Source organism: Varanus komodoensis, unplaced genomic scaffold (assembly GCF_004798865.1).
Source record: "Varanus komodoensis strain SLA01 unplaced genomic scaffold, ASM479886v1 scaffold1, whole genome shotgun sequence".
Lineage (NCBI taxonomy): Eukaryota > Metazoa > Chordata > Lepidosauria > Squamata > Varanidae > Varanus > Varanus komodoensis.
The window spans coordinates 63,837,052-63,859,909 of record NW_025335268.1 but is presented as its reverse complement, the minus strand read 5'-3'; the positions used below and the strand labels follow the sequence as shown (position 1 = coordinate 63,859,909).

The following is a 22,858-nucleotide window of genomic DNA, read 5'->3' as shown; positions in this document are numbered from 1 at the left end:
TTTTTAAAAACAAGACTGGCAAGCTTCTTTAGGGGAAGACTGTTGTTTTGAAGTAGTAAAGCTGATGTTGCCTATTCCAAGTTTTCCCTGAAGAGTAATTTTAAAATAGTATGTTGAACATCTGGCTTTAGACAACTTTGAAATGATTTCTACCAGCTTCTGCTCTTCTCTTGAATGCTTACAACTAGACATTTATGAAGCACTCCTTAATTTCTCTTAAGTGGAAAAAATACTTAAGACAATATTTTCATCCACTATGCACATTAGGGTGGGTGGGTTCCTATTGCCTGGAGTCTCACAGTTGTTTATTACAACAGACTAGTCAAGCAGAGCTACTGAAAGCGCAAGCAAAGAATTCAAGCTACAGAGGAGCGATGGGATCCTTGTTCTCTGCTTAGAAAAAGGAAAGAGAAATCCACCATTGCAGGAATTGGTACTCCGTGATAAAATATGCTTTTATCATACAGTTGGAAACACAATACAAATGCCAAAAAATATAAACAAAAGCACTGCAGCATGCATTAGTTTCTCACATTTGTCTGACAAGACAGACCAAGAAAATACATGTTGTGAGGGGTGCTAAATGAAAGAACCCCCTCCAAACTCTCCCAAAGGAAAAACTTGTTCAGCAACAGATTACCTCTTTTACCTCCATTTTAGATAGAAAGTTGATTTACACCAGGTGAACAGTTGTTCATGGACAGCCACCAGCAGCAGTTCTCCAGGGTCTCAGGAAGAGTGGAGTTGTTTGCTATCTGGTTATTTTGAGGGGAGATGCTAGGGAATTAATCTGGGACTTTTTGCATGTGGACCATCTGTCATAGCACCCTCCCCAGCTTGGTCAAGGAACAATCATGACTACAACATAAAAGATATGTGTAGATGTCAAATAACCTATGATACCACCTGGGTGGTACATGTCATTATCCTATGAACTTGCTGGAATGGAGCTCAATTGCAAGAGTGCTCATTCCATTGGAAGTTACTGCACTGGTAGCATCCAGTCATGAAGTTCATTTGCCAGTTGTTATGCTGAGCACTGACATAGTTGATTCAGTTTTTACATCACTACAGGTTGGGTGTTTGAATCCAACTGGTTTGTTCCTTTGGCTTAGCACTGTGCCACTGATGCTCTAATGATGACACTACAAACATCTCCAGTAAGCCAACTGCTTGTCCCACTCAGGGGCCATGGACCTGTAAATGTGTTGGTTTGAACAGTCATCTGGGCATTCACACAACCTGCCCACCATCCCTACTTCAGTGCTGATACTGGATTAAATGGGACAGTAGTTGCTTATGGTCTCACTGCTGATGGTAGTATGGGTCTTGGTACTAAAATTGTCTCTCAGTTTCGAGGCCACCAAAAGCAGTCTTCAGAAAATGAATAGGCTGAACTCAGAAAATGAATAGCTGAAAAGTGGGATTGCGAGAGAATTGCCTAAATTCTTCAGTTAGAGAAATTTCCCATACAAGTCTCTGCACAGGAACAAAGTCAACGTGAGAATGTACAGATGGCCATTCAAAGAACCCCAGTTACATGTTTTGTTTTTTAGAAATTAAATTGGTGAATTCTCCTCTTGATCATTGGGAGGATGGAAGTCTATGAGAGAGCATAAATATTTGAGAAGGGAGAAAAACAGGTCAGATTTCTGTAGTTCTGTCTGCATTATACATTTTTGATGAAACAAGCAATTCGCATGAACTACCACTTAATATATTAGTGTTTGCACACAACTCTTATGACCAACTCCAAGCTGTTTTATTAAAATGTGCAATTTTCTTCATACTTTGAAAATCAAAATTGAAGCTGTTAACATCATTTACAATTACCAGGGAGCAGTTTTGTCTTGTCCAAAAATAAAACTATGAACTTCAAGACAGTAATATGTAACACAGATTAAGTAAAATCTTTCACTCCATTCCATAGTACAGGGGTATTTGAAAGGATGTTCATGTGCATGTGTGAGAGAGTATTTACATGCACATATGTAAACACCTATGCACACTTTACAACAAAATCAGGTGATTAACTATTGTGACAATTTTCTCTATTTGAATTATGTAACAATTTATCCTTTTAAACTGCCTTGAGTCCCTGTATCAAACAAGGCATATGAAAGCTGCCTGCTTCTCTTCAGAGTGAACCAGTCATGAATTATGCTATACAACTCTACATCTGTAATGCAGTTGCTGCCACACTTTGACAGAGTGGAGAGGAAAGAAATTCTAACTCGCCTGGCCAAATTGTAACATTTGAGAAACCTTGTGGTAAAAGCCAAGCAGACCACCCTGATAAATAACTTTTGGATGGATACAATTTGATGTGGCTGCCACATCATATGCTGGTACGAAGTGTGATTTATGTAAATCTATACATTTCATAGGTAATAGGTCTCTTGAATCTGAGTTCAATATGGATATGAATTCTTGAGTTCAATATGGATATGCTCCACTTCTCTAAGAAAGTATTTATCAGATAACAATGCTTCCTAAAATCTTTTAGCAACTAAAACTGTTTCTAAACACTATGTCAGAAATACCATGACTGCTAGAAACAGCACGGATGACTTTAAAAAGTATCAAAATCTGGTAAGAACAGACAATGTGTGGTATAAATCGGCAAACCTCGCACCAATGACATAGCTGCACTCTCGGGAGATTGGAAAGGCCCAGTCAAAAGAATTTAACCAGCCATGTGCTTTGTCCAACTTCCCTTGAGAGGTTAAAGACTTGCATGCCATTCATCACAATACCTCATAGCCCTGCTTGAAACTGCTTTGCAAGAGTAACTTCCAGCCTTGCAATCTCAGACAAAGGATATTGTGCTTCACATGTAGGGATATACTAACTTACTGTGGGAGATGTTTTACAATGTTTGATTCTTTCCACTTTGAATTTCAAGTGGTTAGGTAGATACACCTGCAATTGCGAGAAATTAATTTGCCCTTTTTGTCAAGTGGAACAGCCCTATTTTTCTCCCAAACTAAAATAACAGCAAAACAACATAGAAAGTCAGTGGAGTCAATGCTGCAATCAATTTCTACTGGAATTTGCAATCACAATTTGCCCATTGATTCCTACAGTTCCTTTACATGACATGAAAGAAATAAAACTCCATTATCAAAATCATTCAAATGCCATAAAAAAACCTTCAGTAGAAAATCTGATGAGCACATTGAATGCCCAGGACTGTTAAAAAGAGTGATTTTGCTTCCTAATTATTTAAATGCCTGTCTTAGTTACTATCTCTGGGATATCTGTTGTTTCTTAAGGCATTCAAAGAGATCTAGTTAAACTAAACTAAATGAAGTGTCTGGGTATAACATGCAAAATCTGTGTTCTTGATGAATTGTTCCATTTAAATGGGTAAGCTGTAACTATGATAACTTGCCAGGAAGAAAAACTATGCCAAATACTACCCAACCCCAACACACACACAGAATGCTAATGTAAGGGCATATTTCCTATCCGCCGGGTCTTAGAAGCTTTATAATCAAGAAAATGCCTCACCACGAACCTCACATGTACCTTAAAAACACACAAGTTTATCCATTCCTCCATTCCTGAAATTTCACAAAATGGACTCTGTATCACTGTGAATGTGGGCAAGTATGAATTTTCAGTTTCCCTCCCTTCCCTGTGCTCTCTTATTAGACAGTTCTTAAGAAATTGTCGGCCATTTGTGCATGCCCTGGACATTTCTTTCCCTATGCAGAAGTGAAAAGTATCAGAGGTGACCACATTCGTTGGGTTTGCAAGAGGAGGCTGGGCCAGTAACACAGTGAAACGTTGCAAAGAAAAAAACCATGCAAAATCGTGAGAAGAAAATGAAAGGGCCATCATATTCAGGCACACCTCAGAGATATTGTGGGTTTCATTTCAGAGCCCTGCAATAAAGCAAATACTGCAATAAAACAAATCACAAGATTTTTTGGTTTTCCAGCACATATCAAAATCATGTCTACACTACACAGAAATTAAGTGTATTACACTACAGTATACCATATTAAGCATGCAATAGCATTATGTCTAAAAAAAATACACATGCCTTAATTAAAAACACTTTATTGCTAAAAAATACCTACCATCATTGTTACTGTTGATGTTACTGTTGATCAGTTGATGTTACTGATGTTACTGTTGTAACATCAAAGATCACGGGCCACCATAACAAATATAGTAATACTAAAACTTTGAAATATTGTGAGAATTACCAAAATGTGACACAGAAACATGAAGAGAGCAAATGCTGTTGGATAAAGGGCACCGATAGCCTTGCCCAACGAAGGATTGCCATAAAACTTCAATTTGTAAAATAAGCAGTAAGCACAATAAAATGAGGTATGCCTGCATATACCACTGTAACACTGATAAAATATTATAGAGAGATTCCACTGCACTTTAGGGGAAAAAACTAAATGAAAACAACGTAATGAATCACAGAAATGTTCCCAAAAACCTTGAGCACAAATTTAGTTTGTAAGCTCCTGTTCTTTAACTTCTTAATCAGTATGTCAACCATTGAGGAAGGAGACTTGATGGTTGCAGAATTGATTCTCTCGTGAAGGAGACCAAATTGCTAAACAAATAGCACAAAGAGATGCCTATCAGGTACACCCCCAGAGGTCTACTTGTTTTAGAAGTATGTGGTTACTGGGGATAATTTGAGTATCACATTCCAAAGGGCTGATCTACGGATCAATTAGAATGGGCAAAGGAGAAACATGATTTGTCTGAACCTAATACAGCCATTTTCCTTGGAAGTACCTACTTATCTTGGACTTACACTTTCCCTTCCATAGTTTCAGAGGTCCAGGCTTCCACACAAATCATGCCGAATCTTCTGCAATACCTACTACTTAAAGGACAAGTGGGGCCCTGGGTGAGCAGGAACTGAAGCAGAGGGCATCCCTCTCCATCACCACTACACTGTTTTATGATAAATTGTCAAGTTGAGATGTTACATTAAGGGGACAATTACATGCAAATTCAGGCAGAACAAATGTCTAAAACTCCCAGCACGCCCCAGAAAGCATAGTTTTTTATTTCTTACTGAAGTTGCATAGGATTGCACCTTGAGACATTGAACAGAATCACACATATTTAATTCAGGACTTAAATAGAAGCTCATCTTCTGAAGATACACAGCAGAGAAAGTGCTGCTTATCCAGTGAAAAGTCCTCTCATGGCCTATGTGAGATTACACACAGAGACTTTTCATTGTTTCTAGGAATCAAGTCCTCAGTGTAATGTGGACCACGGGAGAGATCAAGAAATGTGTTTGTGGTGGTCCCTCTTGGCCATATCTTATAGCTGTGTTCCTTTCCTTCATCTGATGGGATTACAGCACCAGCCATTGCACCTTTGGAAGCGTTGTGTGTGTGTGTGTGTGTGTGTGTGTGTATATGTATATGTATGTATGTATGTATGTATGTAAGAAACGAGCTTCAATTAAAGGATCCAGTTTACAAACAAACCAGTCACACTCAAGTCAATTACCAGACCTTATGATGCTTGCACAATAAATAAACTTGTAGTCATAAACCAGAAATACACACTCCTGCCCAATATGAAACTGATTTGCTTGGCAGTAAATTCCCCATCTTATATAAAGGTATCTATTATTTGTCTCTGGAAATAAAACAATTGTAAAATGACCACAAACAGCACAAGAGCAGCCATGCCGAATCAGCCCCATCTATCCTAGTCCAGCATTCAGCTTACAACGTAGCCAACCAGCTGCCTGTGGAAACCCATCAGTAGGGCAAACCTGCAACAGCACTTTCATGCTCCTGTCTCCCAGCAACGGGTACACAGAGGAACACCACCCCGACGGCTGGAAGTAATATATAACCTCTGTGAAAGGAGCTCTAAGCCTTCTTCTCCATAGGAACTTCTGGTCCTCATCTGTCCAACGCAAACTTTTCATGTTTTCTATATACACACTGACATCAATTTCCCATCATTTGCAGCAGGGATTATAATAATGCAAATCTTCCACAAATTCCTATTTGTACAAACACAATTATTGCAAGTGGTCATCTGATATAATGTGAAAAGGCTCTTTCTTAAAACAGCTTGAACTGACTGCTTTAACCGCAAATATTAAGAAGACGCTTTTCATTAACTCAGCCATTTTTAAAAGAATTGGTTTTGTATTTCAAATTTCTTAGTGCAGTTTTAATTATGTCTTAAAGAAATGCACTCAGTTGAGTTAAATAATTTGCTGCAATATCTGCTCCTATTCTTTCAAAAGTCAAAGGCTTCATGTTCAAGAAGTTAATACGAAAGACATACTTCTGTTTCTCTTACCTAGCAAACAGAAAAGACTGAGGTTTCGAAGGCATCTCACTTGAGGCTTTTTAAGAATCCCTTTTAGAAATGCAGGCCTTTTTGAGATGAATAAAACTCCTCCCAGGTGTAGGAGATTCCAAGAACCTACAATGCAGGTTCAATAAGTCACTTTCCTAATGAAAAGAACATCCATGCTCTTCACTATTAAGTAGCCTAAAAGAGGCTTTTAGTTACTGTATTATCTGAAGTAATGATAGTTGATTTAGGAAAAAGATAATCTGCTACCTTTACATAAGAATACTATAACAATGCAGAAAGGCTCAGAACAAGATTATAGGGAAGTTTCCATGGCAGTAATTGATAGACACAAAAAACAGTCTCTCATCATTAACTCTGAAAAGTTACAGTTTGTTTCACTGGTTTTGCCACCAAGCCCATACAACTCACTACTGCAATTCAAATGATTACTTGCATGTTGCTAAAATGGCATAATTTAATGGAAGAATAAATTCCATACATAACATAAATTTGGAAATTACAGGGAGAATTACGATAGGCCTCCAAGCTAGAAGCGGAAAGTGCCATAAACATCCTGAAATATCTAACAAATCCAATTTACTAAAGACAAAATGTAACGATATGCAATGTGTGTGTGTGTGGGGGGGCTGGGCGGAGAAGAAAGCAGATATGAGAATTACGATATTTGCACCTGGGCTTCTTAGAATTTGGTTAACCTTAACGAGAGCCTTACACTGACAGAAGAAGATGCATGGGGCTGGAGTGGGGAACTTAAAAAAGGAATGGGTGACATTAGTGTAGTGACCTGGGTAGCAGGTCTTATAATTGAACTGAATCAGTTCTTGAGATTCAAGAGCGGGAGCACTGTCACTCCAGCAGCAAAACCACACAAGGACAACAGAGGGGGTTAGAGGTTGAGTTCTGTCGAACACATCAACACATTTTTAATACAGGGACAGTGCTAGGACAGCTGTCACCGTCCTACACAAAGCGTACACAGACTCTTCTGTTAACACAAGGTGGCTCAAGCATCGTGACCTGACCCTGGCCTTGCTTAGATTGAACCCCTTGCTTGCAGTCGCCAAGCTCAGATGAAGTGTTTGTGTGCAAAAACATCACTCAAGGTGTCAGAATGAAGAGCCGAAGTGTATTGATTCATTGGAGCAGGAAAAAAGTTACTGTCAGAGATTACCTTTCCTGCTTCCCTTTGTCTGTTTTTTTAAATAATAAAAAGCAGAAACTTCAATAGTGTCAAAGTCACCAAGTTGCCTATGCTTGTCACCTCCCCCCCCCCACATCACACACAGTCTCTAACAGGATTCAATGGATCACAGTTGTCATTTGAAAGAACATCTGCAGAACTTTTCCTGTATTGCTTGCAGTATTGAAACATTGGATCTAAAGCTGTTGAAGGGTAGCTTATACATTTTAAAGCTAAGCAGAAAACACATGAACCCGTAGCTCCGGAATCTGCACTCTGCATAAAGGACTGGCATTCCATGAAATGACTGCAGAAAATACCAATCAACATGCTACTAATGGGTCTCATTTTCCAGCTTCTGTATCTCCATTTGTCCAGCCTCTGTGAGCTGAGATAAGAGTCGTTTATAGGCTTCTCTGTTAAGAAGGGGGGAAAAAAACAAAAGTATGTAACACTTTAATTAAAATCAGTGTCATGGAGCTTAAGAATCAGTCATGTCATTCTTGGGCTATTTAAGGTAAATTGATAAAGTGCCAGAACATAATTTTCTCTCATCTCCCACTTTGCACTGTTTACAGGGAACCGCAGGAGGAAAATTACTTATTTGATCTTATTTAGTTTATAAAGTAGTGGCTCGAAATCAAGGATTACTTTGAATTAAACACTTAAAACAAATGCCAATATGAAATTCAAACTCACTACTGTCATTACTTGGTCACCCATTATAGTATATCTGCCTAAAGCACTTCACAACTGGTGCGTCTGTATGACTTGGCAGCCCACTCTGCCAATAAGCTATGCGAAATGATTTGTTCATGAAACAACCTAGAGGATGCTCCACAGATGACTGAGCTCTCCATGGGTCGTTCTTCCCTCCATTCTCAGCAAATATCCCAGGGACTTGGCAGCAGAAGTCACCTTGTCCCCACCTCCCAGTCCATTTGCAACCCCTTTTTGGTCACTGCTGCAGCCTTTTCCATTTTTCCCCTTTCACAATCTTTTTACAATCTCTGCCAGTGACAGACAAACAACTAAATGGCATTTTTGACAGGGAAATACACAGAGTTCCTAAGCGTGCATTTTCTTGTCCAGTACTATGACAAACTTTGTTTGAAAAGAAACCTTATCTTTTGACAGTTGTCAAAACTCCATGCTCTTGTAAATAGAGTGGATGCACTTTTCCCCTTTCTGTGAATATCTAGAGGCTCAGAAAAGTTCAGAAAAGGTAAAGAAGACTGAGAATAATCAGGTTTTACACTTAAAAACTAGATGATCTCTATGCAAAGGTGATATATTCACCACTTCCTTTCACAAGCAAGTATCTGTTCATGTCACTGCTCTTTGCTTGGTAGATTGCTGTTTGACAGCTATCAAGTGAGGAAAAACACATAACTAAATAATCTATTTTCAGCAGTATTTGGTCAATATCCATGGCTGGGTATTGACAGAAGATACTTACCATAATACTGACCAGGAAAAGCTTTGTCTTTTAGCTAATCAGAAGTATTTGTGTATCTCTGAACCACTGAACTGATCAAAAAGGAGTATTTTTAATTATGAAAATATTTGTGTTTATTCCCAATAACTTTAAAAATGGCTCGTAATCAGTGAAGGCCACTCCAGTCACTGGTAGAAATTTTTAAAAATCACAGGGGACGAAAAACGGGAAAAGCAACTAACAGTGATCAAAAAGCAGTTATGAACACAGTGGGGATACCAAGCCCGTTACAGTCACTCCAAAGTGTCACTTGGACATTGCTGGAGTGGCTATTGTTGGCTGCAGCCCAGGTGAGCTCGGCAAGAGCAGCATTGTCTTTGTGCTGCTCCTAGTCGTACACTTGCCACTTTCCTGGACCTATGATGGGGCTGGTTGCTTGGGTTTGGATGACATGACAGCCCATTGTGGGTTTCACAACCCATAGAACAAACCACGAAATGTCAGGGTGGTGTGCTACCCCAAAATAAGCTGCCCTGCAGGGAGCAGTCTTGGTCTGCACAACAGGACAACTACACGTGGCTAATTACTCACACTGAGTTACCATCATGTGGAAACTCAGTCAATACTATTTAGTTGCACAGGTTGCTCCCATTCCTCCATTTTAAATTCTACACTAAAAGAGAAAATTTTAGAGTATCCAATATATTAAGTTTATGGCTTAGCTTATGGCTAATATACTAGTTCTAGCTGTGCTACAAGTTTGCTCTGGAACTCCTATTACGGCATTCACACAGCCAAAGAAGCCAAATCATACATGGAACAATCATGTTCTGATGGCAGCTTAGTGTGAGTTTAAATGCAAAGCAAATAAAATATAGGGGAAGCCCATAAAAATAATATATGCTACATGGAATTAACTCTGGATAAACCTTGCCTGAAAGAAATCGATGCTGTAGTTTAAAGAGGCATTCTGTGAAAAGAAAGTGAACTTTTCTGTTCATCACCCAAAAGCAATGGTAATCTCTGAATATACCTTTGCACAGCATTTCTGCCAAGACCTTGTTCGTACTCAGAATTCCTCAGGGCCTCTGTCATAGCAGGAATCAGGCTGATAACTAGAGACTGGTCCAAGGCAGCCACAGCTTCCAAGATGCTGTAAACTTGATTATCATACACAGTAGTGTAATCCTGGATGAACTGCCTGAAGGAAGAAACCAGGGCATTTAGTACAAGATACAAAAATTGGTTTTCGGAAAAACAAGCTCTACCAAAGAAATGTGTGCTTTCATTTGAGAAAGAGTCCAGGGGAAATACACAACTGCTAGTAATACAGGATCAGATCAGAAAAAGAAAGGCATACACAGAAATGTTTTTAAAGGTGTAAAGCCTAACCACAAATTCAGCTCGCATTCATACTGATTTCTTCAGTACCATCAGCACTGAAGAAAGTGCCTCAACTCAAACACGATCCTGGTCTCAGTTTAGCACTGTGATGGAAAAGCCCTTGCTTGAGGCACTGTTGATACCATAAGTCAACTCACAGTGCAATGTGCATGCCTCAGTGCCATGAAGGCAGGCTGACAAAATCAGATATAGGGTTTTATAAACGTGCCTTGCTCAAAGCTAATCCTGGAAAATAGGGATTTCAAAGCAAAATCAAACATGTCTGTCTGGATACTTCTTGTTGAAGATGTGTGCCGGTTGTAAATGAAAGTATTCTGCCAAGTGTTAACCCTTTCTCCCCTTTAATAGCCACCATGTTGACAGTCCTATAATCATAGCAGGTTGGAGATTCAGGAATTCTAGTTTCAAAAGAAGTATTGTAACCCTGCACTTGACTGTAAGTTTGTCTTAAATTAATTACAGCTCTCTTGGAAAGCAGATTGAACATCAGATCGGAGCCTTAAAAGCTAAACTTCCTCATCTCTAGCAATCTCTTTGATTCTGGTTGTATAAGAACCCATACAGGTATCTCTCTCTCTCTCTCTCTCTCTCTCTCTCTCTCTCTCTCTCTCTCTCTCTCTCATAATGCAAGTTTGCTATGCAACTCTTTCATATTCAGTATTAATTTTTTTAGTACTTCAATAATCCATTATTTCTTTATTATACAGAATGTCCAGTCCGTCCTGCTGGTCCAGCACAAGATGCAAACACTCTAGACTAGGAGTCAGACAGAGAGCGAGCCTGGGCAGAGAGACAGAATTCCTATAGGCCATGGCAACTCCCACTCTCTCCAGCTCTCCAGTCTACCTTGAGCTGTAACAAGTATGTACCTGGGCAGAGCGGGGAAAGGCTAATTCCTCCCTGTTCATCCACCCAGGTCTTGGTTATGCATGCCAGACCGGCTGCCTCATCCACAATTAAATCATGGATGAGGAAGGTCTTATTGTGCATGGATCTGGCATATTAAAGCAGTATTTGGAGACCAGAGGGCAGGCTGACAGGGCAACCACCAAACCTGCAGCTGGGAGCAAGGCCAGAACATGGCAGCCATTAATTGCCTGGGCCACATTCTGCTTACCAGGCTAGCCCTCCACCCAACAGCATATCCCACCCTACCATCACTATGCTGATTGGCCCGCCATCAGAACTCCACATGTGCTCCTATTCCCATCCTTCACTGCACATATGCAGAACCTGTGAAGAGGAATCTCCCCCCACCAGCCCCCCAGACACATATCAGGCACAGAGAATAACAACACTTTGGGAGGGGCTTGCCCTTGCACTCCCCACAAGCCACTCCCCCTAAAGGTGCAACCTGTTCTGGCATCCTCCCCTTCAGGGTTGTCCCTGCTGGGCCATTGCTGCCCTGTACAGGGCGGACAGAAATAGTCCTGCTGCATCTCAGGCCAGGTGGAAGCTGTTGGCAACCGAGTATGCAGCAGGCAGGGCTACAGGCAGGCCTCTACGCAGGACTGGGCCCCCTCAAACTTCTCTGAACAGTGCCTCGATCCAGCCAGTCCCATCATCAGCCAGGAGAGAGGGGCTGAAGAGATGGCAAGCGGGTTGGTGGAGAGTAAGCCAGGTGGGAAGAAAGGCTGGCAGGATGGCAAAGCCAGCACTCCCTCTCTTGCTGAGAGAGTCCAGTGGTGCTGCTCAAGGCTGCAGTCTTAAATGTCTTAAAGGAGCAACATTCTAGTAGCTCAGTCTGAGGGGTGAGCAATGACGGGAAGCGGTTCTGAAGCTGGACTCTTAGAAAAGCCATCTAACACTTAGGACACTCAAGCTTTCCCTGCCTTCAAATCTTAAATGTTCGTTGCAATAACACTGGGGATGATCAAGTAACATCACTGATGGAGCACAAAAGAAGAAAGGTATAGGGAAAATTATGTAACAATGCAGAATGCTATTCTGCCTACAATATTAACTAATAGTTCACTTGTGATTTTCTGTCTTTATGGCTGCAAGTGTTCTTTCTAAAATATAATTTAAAAACCCACAGGAGAAAAACTGTACGTGTTTCCTTCTCAATAGTTTTCTTTCATGTCAGCCAATACATGTGATAAACCCTGTTGCCAAGAATGAAGGTACTGTAAACAATCAACATCAAATTATGTTAGGGATAATTAGTTGCTTAAAAGAACATGCTTTCTGTCAAATTACTTGCACTTATTCCAGTGCCAACTGGCCAGTTTTCTACTCACCTAAACACAGAAATCATCTGGGTGGGAAGCTTTCCTCCTGACTCCACTTGACAGCCTTTTACAATGCACTGCAGAACCTCTGTGGACAGCTTTTTAACTGCAAGAGAAAGGCTCATGGAGACTTTGAACAGACCCTGTAGAAAACACTCCAGGAATTCTATACATGCTTAGTGGAGGGTGGTGTACCACATCAGACACACAAAACTTAGAGGGAGATGCCTTGGCTGGGGTTTATTAGAACTTGTAGGCCTGTCTTCTGTCTAAACTTGCATAGAATTGCTCCCTTAGCATGCAATCCTATGTACATCATTCTTGGAAACAGGCCCTGTTGAATCCCATTCTGACTTTATAAATTTGAGACGGCCCTGTTTCATCACGTTCTCTGTCCATGGAATTGCAGACGATAGGACAACCTGTGGTAGCCAGAAGTGTGAGCTCTGAAGCTTCCATTTCAAATCTCATCTCTGCCATGCACTTACATGAACCTTAGGCAAGCAACTATCTCTAAGTATCACGCTGCCCTTGTTATATTATCTACTGTATATACTGGTGTATAAGACAACTTGCATATAATTCAAGGTCACTATTTTGGGCTGTTTTTCTGGTGTTTGTCATTGTGAGATGTATAAAATGACCCCCAATTTTTGCTTTGCTATTTTTGGTTTCAAGGGTTGTCTTATACGCCAATATATACTGTGATATAATGTGGAACAAGCAATCAGAAAGTATGTTTCAGAAAAATACCATATATATTGGTGTACAAGGCAACTTGCATATGAGACGAGGTCAATATTTTGGGCTGTTTATATGTTGAGCACATAAGATAACAATTGATTTTTGCTTTGTTATTTTTGGTTTGAAGGGATATCTTATACACTGGTATATATGATAGTTCAACTTCCTTGCCTTAACACAGCATAGCCTGAAAGGAAACAGATATTGTGGGGGATAGGAAGGTAGATCCTCTTTGGCCAAGTTGTAATGCCTCTTAGGTTGCCACCTGGTCATCAATTACCCATGCTACACCTTGACAGATGCCTATTTTAGCTTTCCTTGAAAGCCTCCAAGGTCAAAAATATTTCACAAACTTTCCATGGCAAATATTTCCCTTACATTTTTCTTATAACTAGAAAACTTTTCCTAATAAATCACCAAAACATACCTTCCCCTGACTGAAACTTTTCATTCCTTTCCTAGGCAGAAATATAGCGGACCAAAATAATTTTCTGCTTTTCTGAAAACTGACATGTCATCTTTTCCTTTTGCCCACTAGGCCAACCCTACATAACATCCTGCAGCTTCACCAACTTCTTTGGCAACTTGGATCGATGACACATGAGCTAGTCAAAAGATTATCACTGGACAAATCCAAGGCTCTATTTTCTGAACTGGTCTGCCTGACGCCCTCAGTTAATGCAGTGCGGATTGTTGGGAATACAGCATGAGAATGTGATGACAAATGTGGAGCTCTGGGCTGCTGAGAGGTGAACAATCCAGGGTTTTCTCTAAAATAGTAAGCATTTAAAAAAGAAAATGAAGTTCACAAGCTCACCTTGCAGCTCATTAACCAGCAAAAGGCATTTCAGCACAGAAGGAAGAAGTGTCTCAACATCAGATATTTCACTGGACCTGGTTCTCTGAAACAGTTCTAAAATAAAAGCTAGAATTGATGCCAGGCAAGGAGGGGCATGACTTTTGAACTGTAGGTAATTCTCACTGGAAAGATAAAAATTAGAGTTAACAGTAAATTAGTACCTTATTTCTTAGTGACACTACATATACTAATGTTGCCAGGTCTGAAGATTCACCTGATTTTCTCTGGCCTTCCCCTAAGTTGGGGACATTGGTTTTTATTGGTAAGTTTAGTTTTCCATGACTTTTACAGGGAATCTCTATTTTAATGCACTTTATGAAATATGCTTTAATGGACCTTTTATTGTACCAGTGGTGTCCAATTTTTATCTTGTATGCTGCCTTGAGAGAATTCTACCCTTAAAGGCACACTAGAAATAATTTTAGCTAGATAGATATTATGCCTGTATTTCAGCTTCTAACCGAATGTTTTTCCATCCACATACTGCATTTTAATGGAATCATCTCAGTCCAGTCATTTTCCAGGAACTAACTGAAAGGGTGTTTCCCTAAGTGAACTTTCATACATTTGCCTACTGTAAAAGCTACACAAGTTCTTCCTCCAACCCTTCGCCAGTAGATAAATAAAATGTTGAAGCATTCATTTCCTTTCCTCTGGTACATTACCTGATGACTTGCATGGTGGCCTTACGCAGATGTGAGGCTCCTGGGCTGCTGGTGGAACTGCATAAAGCCAGCAAAACAGGATGCTGTCCAACTTGAGAATTCAAAGATGCTGAAGGAAGAAAGCGCCCAAAGTACTGCCGAATAACATTCCTTAGCAACTGGTTCAAATAGGCACCTTGAGTCTGGGCCTGGCAACAAATAAAGGACAAGCCCTAGAAAGGAAAATCACACAGAGAACTAACAAATGAGAAATTTACCATGATCCATGCTGAAACTCTGATAATCCTTAATGGCTACATTACAGCATGGCTTGCAGCATTGCTGTGCCACCGAAAGACCCATTAATTTTCACAACAGATTAAGGGGTTTGGATTTTTAAAAACACAAAGCACAAACAGCATAGGTTTGTTTGTTTGTTTTAAAAACTGGCAATGGTAAACACAAGACAAGTTTCTTTTAAGGGGATATAAAATGTGATTAACGAATGTACAACAGTGTGTCTGGTCAAAATGTAAAATATCTGCTTTGAATGAATCTGTGAGATCTGCATGCTGACAAGTAATGCACATTTGACAAGGTAATGCACTTACGTAAACACAGCAAGTATAGCAACACAAACAGTATAAATAATTTTTAGAATCAATAAAAAATAAAACTTAAACAGAAAGAAATCACACCCTCACTGAAATAAAAACTATACAGATGGCAAGAGGGAAAACCATCCAATCCTGTAAATACACTATGGAACTAGTTAGGGGAGAAACACCTTTCAAATCCATTCTTTCCTAATATTAATGTGTTGCTGACACAAATTATTTTTTCTAATATGCAAATACTAGTTTTGACTCATCAAATGCATCAGTCAAAAAGCAACTGATATTAGGAAATTTTTACAAAGGACCTAAATATTGTGTAGCTTGCATTGCTTGCAGAATGAGGCTTTCCCATTCCCTCCCTCTCCTCACTTGTGGTACCAGCATGATTCAAAAGGCTGAACCTGATCACTGGGGGTGGGGGTAGGCGATTTGGAATTGATGTGGAATAGATGGCAGGCACCTGCACATATAAGAAGTATCACAGATACTTCAATACAACCCATTGTAATGTAAACGGGTTAAAGGTGTCACCTGGAAGGGGAGGAAGAGTTAACTGACAAGGACAAATTGTTACAATTGGCAGGTGTTTGCTCAGTGAGACACTGGTGCTCAAGGATGTGGGATAGGCCCATGGTATGCAGAAGGGAGAGATACTGTAAATCAATGGTTTTCAACTCTTCCACAGCTGGGGACCAGCAAAAATAGAAAAACCGCCTCAGGGACCAATGATGGAAAAACAAAAAGCATCATACACACAATACAATATTCTGTGTATTATTTTCCAAGCACAATTCCAAAAAATGAAAATTTTCCAAAAAAATCAGAAACCAAACAACAAAAAATGCCAACAAATTATCTGGTTTGGGGTTTGGGACCAGGGAGAGTCTGAGCGAAGGTTATAGGCCATGGGAGTAGGGAGTTCTGGACAGCAGTCCACTCTCCCCATAAAACAGTATTTAAAACAGTATTCAGGAATCATTCACTGTAAATTCTAACACACAAGAAAAAGACACCCTTTGACTATGTGAAAGTAAAAATGTTCCTTTCCCCAAAATTATTCTATGAGCACATTACGTATCATTACAGATACTGCTCAACACCCTCACAAAGCTTTTGTTGCATATTTAGGCCACCTTTTCAAGATGCATCTGTGTGCCTCTCATTTTACAGAAAGATTTGGTGGTGTTTTTTTCTTTCTCTTTTAGCTAGACTTAAGACAGTTTTCTGTTCGTGACTTTTTGTTTGTTCTATGCATCTTTTCCTTCTATCTGTATAAACAGATTTTGTTGAGAGCGCTTTCTGAGATTGACAGGAATGGAGGTAAATCATGAGTCTCCTGTCATAAGGGGTCATTACTGGAGAATTCATGAACACTCTTACTTGGAATTCACACTAGCAAAACGGTCAAGCATCAGTAACAAAGGAGAGAAGGTATCTTTGCAGGAACATGGATTAGTAGAAGAAGGCTCTTACAAACTGATGAAATAGAATAGCTTCCATAATCTAGTAATACTAAAATTGTTTATGTGTTTGCAATGATCTCTGAAACATGAAAATAAAAGAGTTTTAATAATACATTTAGGGTTGTGAACACCATAAATATGCCTTCACAATTAGCAACTATTGTGCCTTGTATTTGGAATGGCAATCTTGCCATTAATAGTTCTGAAAATCTTCAGATCATGGTATTAATTTCACGTCAGCCACCTGTTTGATGATCTAATAATCAGCCCAAGGTATCTGTGTTGGGAGTACACAAATCTGCTTACAAATTGTTTTCTGAAATAAATAATAATTGCACAGGGTGTCTTAAGTATAATCTATGGTGGCACATGCTCGTAAACAGACACAGTCAGGCAATTATGACGCTGATGTGCCACCACAAATGCCTACCACTGATGTGTGTGGGTAAAGCAAGGTTATTACCTTGGTGAATTTCTTTGCAAAACTGTATTGCTGGAGAGTACCCCTGACTACTATCCATTCCCTTTGGAGTATAATCTATGGACCCAAGAGATTATGTTTGCTTGTAGGGAAAATATCTAATAGCTCTGTAGCCCATCAAAAATAATCCTGTGACCCATCATCTGAGAACCTGAGTACCAAACTGAACATTCTCCAAATGGATTTACTTCAGTGTGAGCATTCAAAGCTTGGGCCCACTGCTTTCCGGAAAAAGTATTCCACATCTCCCAATTTTGCAGTTTCATCTTGGAGATGGGGTTAAAAAGATAAAAAATTCTCCAATAAAGGCAGAAAGTTATAGGAGATAGCAGCCAGAATCCAGCAGCCAGACATACCTGAAAAATGAATGTGAAGTTCTTCACAGACATGAAACAGGATGATTCTGTGTTCATAATGCTATTATGCTGAGACTCTTGCATGGCTGCTTCTGATAGGAAATGCTTTGGGGCAAGTTGGCCTTTGCCAACATAGATACCCAGCTGTGCCTCATTAAGGAAAACTTTAAATACAGACATCAGCTCTTAGGTTCTGCCTTTCACGTGTCAAACTTCTTCCCAACAATTTACCCATAACATAAGGAGCTAGAGAGAAATGTATTTTGGTGCCATGTTTGTTTTGCTTTACAAATGATATTCATAAGATAATGACTGGACACGACATGTCCCTATACCATTAGCCAGGAATGACACACTTATAATATATTAAAGCACAATTCTTTGCACGTTTAGCCAAAAAAAAGCCTGTAACTCCCAGTCTTCCCCTATAGCTAGTTGGGGAATCCTGGAAGTTGTAGGACTTTTTCTGTTTAAATATGCATAGGATTGCACCTTTAAACAGTAATAGTTTTCAGGAGGATATGTATGGCATTAAATATTTATTGCAAACATAATCCCATGAAGTTAGCCCTTCTAAAACAAAAACAATGAACTTGCATATTCCTGAACAAATGCATGTTGCTCTGTATATATACAGTACATAGACCATGTTTTCTCTGTGGAAATATAATATCTCTTCAATAAAAGAGACCTGCGCATTGGAGAATTCATAAAATCTCCAAGATCTCCTGAAGATCTTGAAACCCAAGGTATATAAAGAATTGACTTTTAGACAGGATATTGGACATAAACCTCTGTGGGTAGGGCTGTTCCCAATATAGTACAATTATTCAATTATTGTTAAAAGATGAAGCAAATCACAGAAACTGGATTTCCAGAAGTATATAATGGAATATAAGAACAGTCTAAGTCACTGGCAATGTGCTACTTTATCAGTTGGGGTTTTTTCCACTCAGAATTTCCTGTCAAGTCCACAAAAACTGAATTTAAATTAAGGACTGAAGATATATGTGGTGAAGGGGAATTTTATTTGGCACCTGAATATTCAATGTTGCTTGGTAGGCTAAATTTAGGTATTCAGGTATAGAGTTATTCAGTTGGTTTTATCTGGTTTAAACTACTGTATCTGGTTTAAACTATTGTAAAACCTGATGGGAATCCAGAGCTTCAATAAGGGCAAACTTGTCCTGAAAGACCTGCCTGGTTGCCAGAACCTCTCTAGGATCAAGGTGCTGAATGTAATCTTTAAAGCTCTAAAAGGCTTAGGACCTGGCTATCTCAACATCTCTTGATGAAATCTGCAGGAGAGGTCCTCCGGATGACACCTTTGCCCACTGAGGCTCATTTGTTAGTCCCAGATGGAAGGATTTTCCCCAGTGTTGCTGGAATGCACTGTGGAATGCACCCCTCCACAAATATGATTGGCCCTCCGACTTTTAGCTTTTAGAAAGTGTGCATTTTTTAATTTAAGTTTTAAATTATTTAGTTTTAATGTTTTCTTATTTTTAATGTTCTTGTTTTTCTAAGTTTTGAGTTTTTCTTGTGCGTTATCCTGATGGCTTTTTAGCAAATATGACAATGTAGAAATGTTAATAATAAGCAATACATAAAATAAATATTCACATGGCTACGAATCTTACTTGACTTTGTTAGAAAGAATATACATGCTAGCCAAGTTGCAGGGGTTGCTCACTGCCATTTAGGGAACAAGCAGGAGATCCCTTACAATAACCATAAGTATATTTGAAGATATGTGTATTATCAAGCATTTGAGTACTTATTGTAGTGTTTCAGTATAAAAGGAAATTCATGATGCACATTTGACCCTTCTTTGGAAGAGAGTACCTGTTTACAAGATTGCACCACATCTTTATGTTTGTAAGCAAAAGTTTTAAAAGAATATACACGAGATGGCCAAGGTGATCAAAATCTATTAATTGTAATTAATTTTAACTATGAATTTGATAATGGTTTCCTTTCCCTTGTTTTAAGTAGTTTCAGTCTCTGTCTTACACAATTTTCATACAATTTTATGCTGTACAATGTACAGATGTGCCATATAGTATATTACTAATGCTGTAATCTCATTCTCCACAAGTGAAGAAAATACTTCTGTTTGATCTCAATAATTCCCTTAAGCAAAGTTCCAAAACAATTTAATTAAGTGTCAACTCCTTTATACCAGTGAATGATGACCAGGCAGTAAGATGCTTCAGGAATGCTGTCTCAGCTTGTAAAATGCATTAAGGAAGGAGATGTATCTATGCCAGGTACCTGAACAATTATCAACACCCACAAAGCTGTGGTCCCACTAATGGGACAACAATTAAGATTAACAATTAAGTAAACAAACAGAGAAAAAAACCTCCCCTGCCAGTCATTGGTTTCAGAAAGGTACAATTTGTTAATTAATATCTAAACCTCTATATTTACATCTGTTCATAATATGCATACACACATATATTTTTTCTCTCTTTGTGTGTGCACGCACACATGTACAGTATAGAGACACATACACACCCACACACCTGAAGAAAAAGAGGAAGATTATCCTGAATGGCAGAAAGCATTGCTGCAGGCAGCCTTTTGTCTTGCTGGAGCACAGCATGTGGCAAAAGCAAGCAATCGACAATGCGGAACAGGAGTGGCTGTGCTTTGGAAGTAGCCAGAATGGGTGCCCAAGACTTCACAAGGCATCCTGTTAGATAAAAAAGCAAGAAACTTGATATACAGCATTGCAAAATGAGTGAGGAGGCAGGGCATAAACCAGCATTCTGTGGGGCTGCATTTTCTCCTGGTAACTATAGCAACCAAGTTGTCACATTTTTGCATAGCCCACTTAGCCAACATGGGGATAGTGAGGGCTCATTCATAGTACAGTAAAATGAGAGTTGTAGACTCTGGATCACACACAGGCAAAATGCAGGGGAACCAAATCAGATCTCATAACGTGAGACCTGGCAGCTTCAGGAAATTCTGATAAGGACCAAAGCAACAATGCCTGGGAAAATATTGATACTGTAGACTAACTATTTAACTTATATTAATAGGTCAATCTGATTAATGACCACCAAACCATGGAGACAGGAAGGCGAACTAAGTGTTTCTTTTGAGCCCCAACCTGCCCTCCATGGCACTTTCTTTTCAGGGTGTTGATGCTTAAAAATTCTGTTCCCTGGGTTTGATCCAAAACCTTTCACCCATTCTAACTGTTGCATCGTTCAAGGAAAGGGAAGGGAAGCCCTCCCAAAAATCAGGAGCAGAGACGTCTTGGGTCATCACACTTCTCAAAAACCAAACCAAACAAAAACAAGTAATGTGCACATTGCTTTTGAACTTTTTTCCCAAGTATTCTCTTAGTTGGACATGAGCATACATGTGCAAATCCAAATTTGCAAGTCTCACCTGGGCAAAGCACTGGGGGTGGGTGAAGGTCTGCTGTTAAAATGCAGCAGATACCCACTATGGCATTGACCAAGAGAGGCCACAAAGACCATTGCTTTTCATACTGACTTCTCTTCCTCTTCTCAAACTGCAAGCTGTTAAAATAAACCTTGCTGTAAGTAAGCTTTGCTTATGGAAAAGGATGGCCAGTAGATCACCCCTCTTCACACTGAGTCCATTATGGGGGCCTTTGGATCCCAACTCTTTTCAGGTTCCTTTTTCACTCTCTCTCAAGATTCTAGGTGCTTGGGAAACTGAAAAAATACAAAACTGAAGTGCTTGGAACACTCTAGAGCAAATGTTCTAGTGATGTAAAGGAATGCAGGGGAAGGAACTAAGAAGAAAATCCCATGGTGGAGGCAGATTTCCAGTAGAGCAATTCCGTATTTAATCCCATGTTTTCACATTAGGGAATCTGCCACTTCAATTACTATTGCTTGATTATCAATTGCCATCAAGAAAAAGGATCGTTTTGCTTCAAATACACTGATGGAAATAGCCCACACAAGACTTAACGCCCCCAAATGCCTCCTAAGGCAAACTTTTACTCTTAGCTTGAATTTCTTGCATCGCCGTACCAAACAATTATAACATAAGGAGGTTTTCAAAAATCATACAGATAATTTTTTTACTCTATATAATTATTTATTAAAGCATGAAGGCAAACACTGGCAATGATAATTACCTATAATCCTATAGGTGAGATGCAGTCCTTCTGCAGGACCTTTCTTCGTCAAGTAGGGTTTTACATATTTTAGTATATCACCAAGGTATTCTAGTGCCTTAGTTACCATGGCTGATTTTTCAGGCAATGTCTGAAGTCCACTATAGTTTTTTCCAACAGCCTGAGAAAATGGAAATAGGTGGACAGAAATAAAGCAAGTTAGAGATTGATCCTTATCAGGCTGAAATATGACAAACATTTCTTCAGGCTTCAGTTCAACACAATTTCCTACCTCCTTTGAAACTGGTATTTAAGACATGCTGTACCTTAATGAATTGAACAAGAGTGTCCTTAGGATCTTGCTTGTAGACCAGCTCAACATGACTCTTTGAGAACATAGCTCCTACTTCTGGTAGATTAACTATCAGTCTTGTGAATTCAGTTAGCTGTTCCATATAAATCTTATCTATTCGGCAACAAGAGAAAATGAAAGGGTTTGGAAAGGTTCAAGAGTATGCTTCTTTCCTCAAGGAGTGTAAAATGTTCACAAGCTGTACAATTAAAAGTAAACTAAAAATCTCTTGGAAATCATAAGATGTCAAGAAAAATAGTTAAGCATCGACACAAACCCTGCTTTCCAAGTAACAACTGTTGCTACTGCTATGACTGGCTTAGTCCCATGCCGCTAACATCTACATCTGGGGTGCTGAACCCTGGATGAAATCTGGCCTGCCTGGATTAAATTTAAATTAACTTAAATTTAGCCTTCCAAAAAGCCCCAAATAGCCACAGACCCTTTCCAGGTGCCACCATCTATCTCCTGACTGGAAATCATTTGGTATTTTCTGTGTTTGGTTTTATTCCCCTATTCTGAAAGGCAATAAGACAATAAGTGCTTTAAGCTTGAATATACTGTTATGTTTGCCTTTGGTTGTACCCCTTTGCTTTAGGCCTTGTCCACAACTGAAATGCCACTACCAGTTACTTCTTTGAAACT

At 39.4% G+C, this 22,858-nt stretch overlaps 1 protein-coding gene across 1 annotated transcript in view; it reads right to left on the bottom strand.

Annotated features, from left to right (window-relative positions):
- Positions 1–7,647: 7,647 nt before the first annotated feature.
- Positions 7,648–22,858, bottom strand: part of MMS22L (MMS22 like, DNA repair protein) — an 88,292-nt gene continuing 73,081 nt past the window's right edge. The window contains exons 17-24 of the mRNA XM_044449266.1: positions 22,188–22,327; positions 21,883–22,042; positions 20,282–20,451; positions 14,858–15,069; positions 14,151–14,314; positions 12,599–12,695; positions 9,988–10,155; positions 7,648–7,932 (exon numbers count right to left, since the gene is read on the bottom strand). Coding sequence (XP_044305201.1) covers positions 7,851–7,932; positions 9,988–10,155; positions 12,599–12,695; positions 14,151–14,314; positions 14,858–15,069; positions 20,282–20,451; positions 21,883–22,042; positions 22,188–22,327 — 1,193 coding nt within the window. The 3' untranslated portion in view covers positions 7,648–7,850. The remainder of the gene's footprint in view (positions 7,933–9,987; positions 10,156–12,598; positions 12,696–14,150; positions 14,315–14,857; positions 15,070–20,281; positions 20,452–21,882; positions 22,043–22,187; positions 22,328–22,858) is intronic.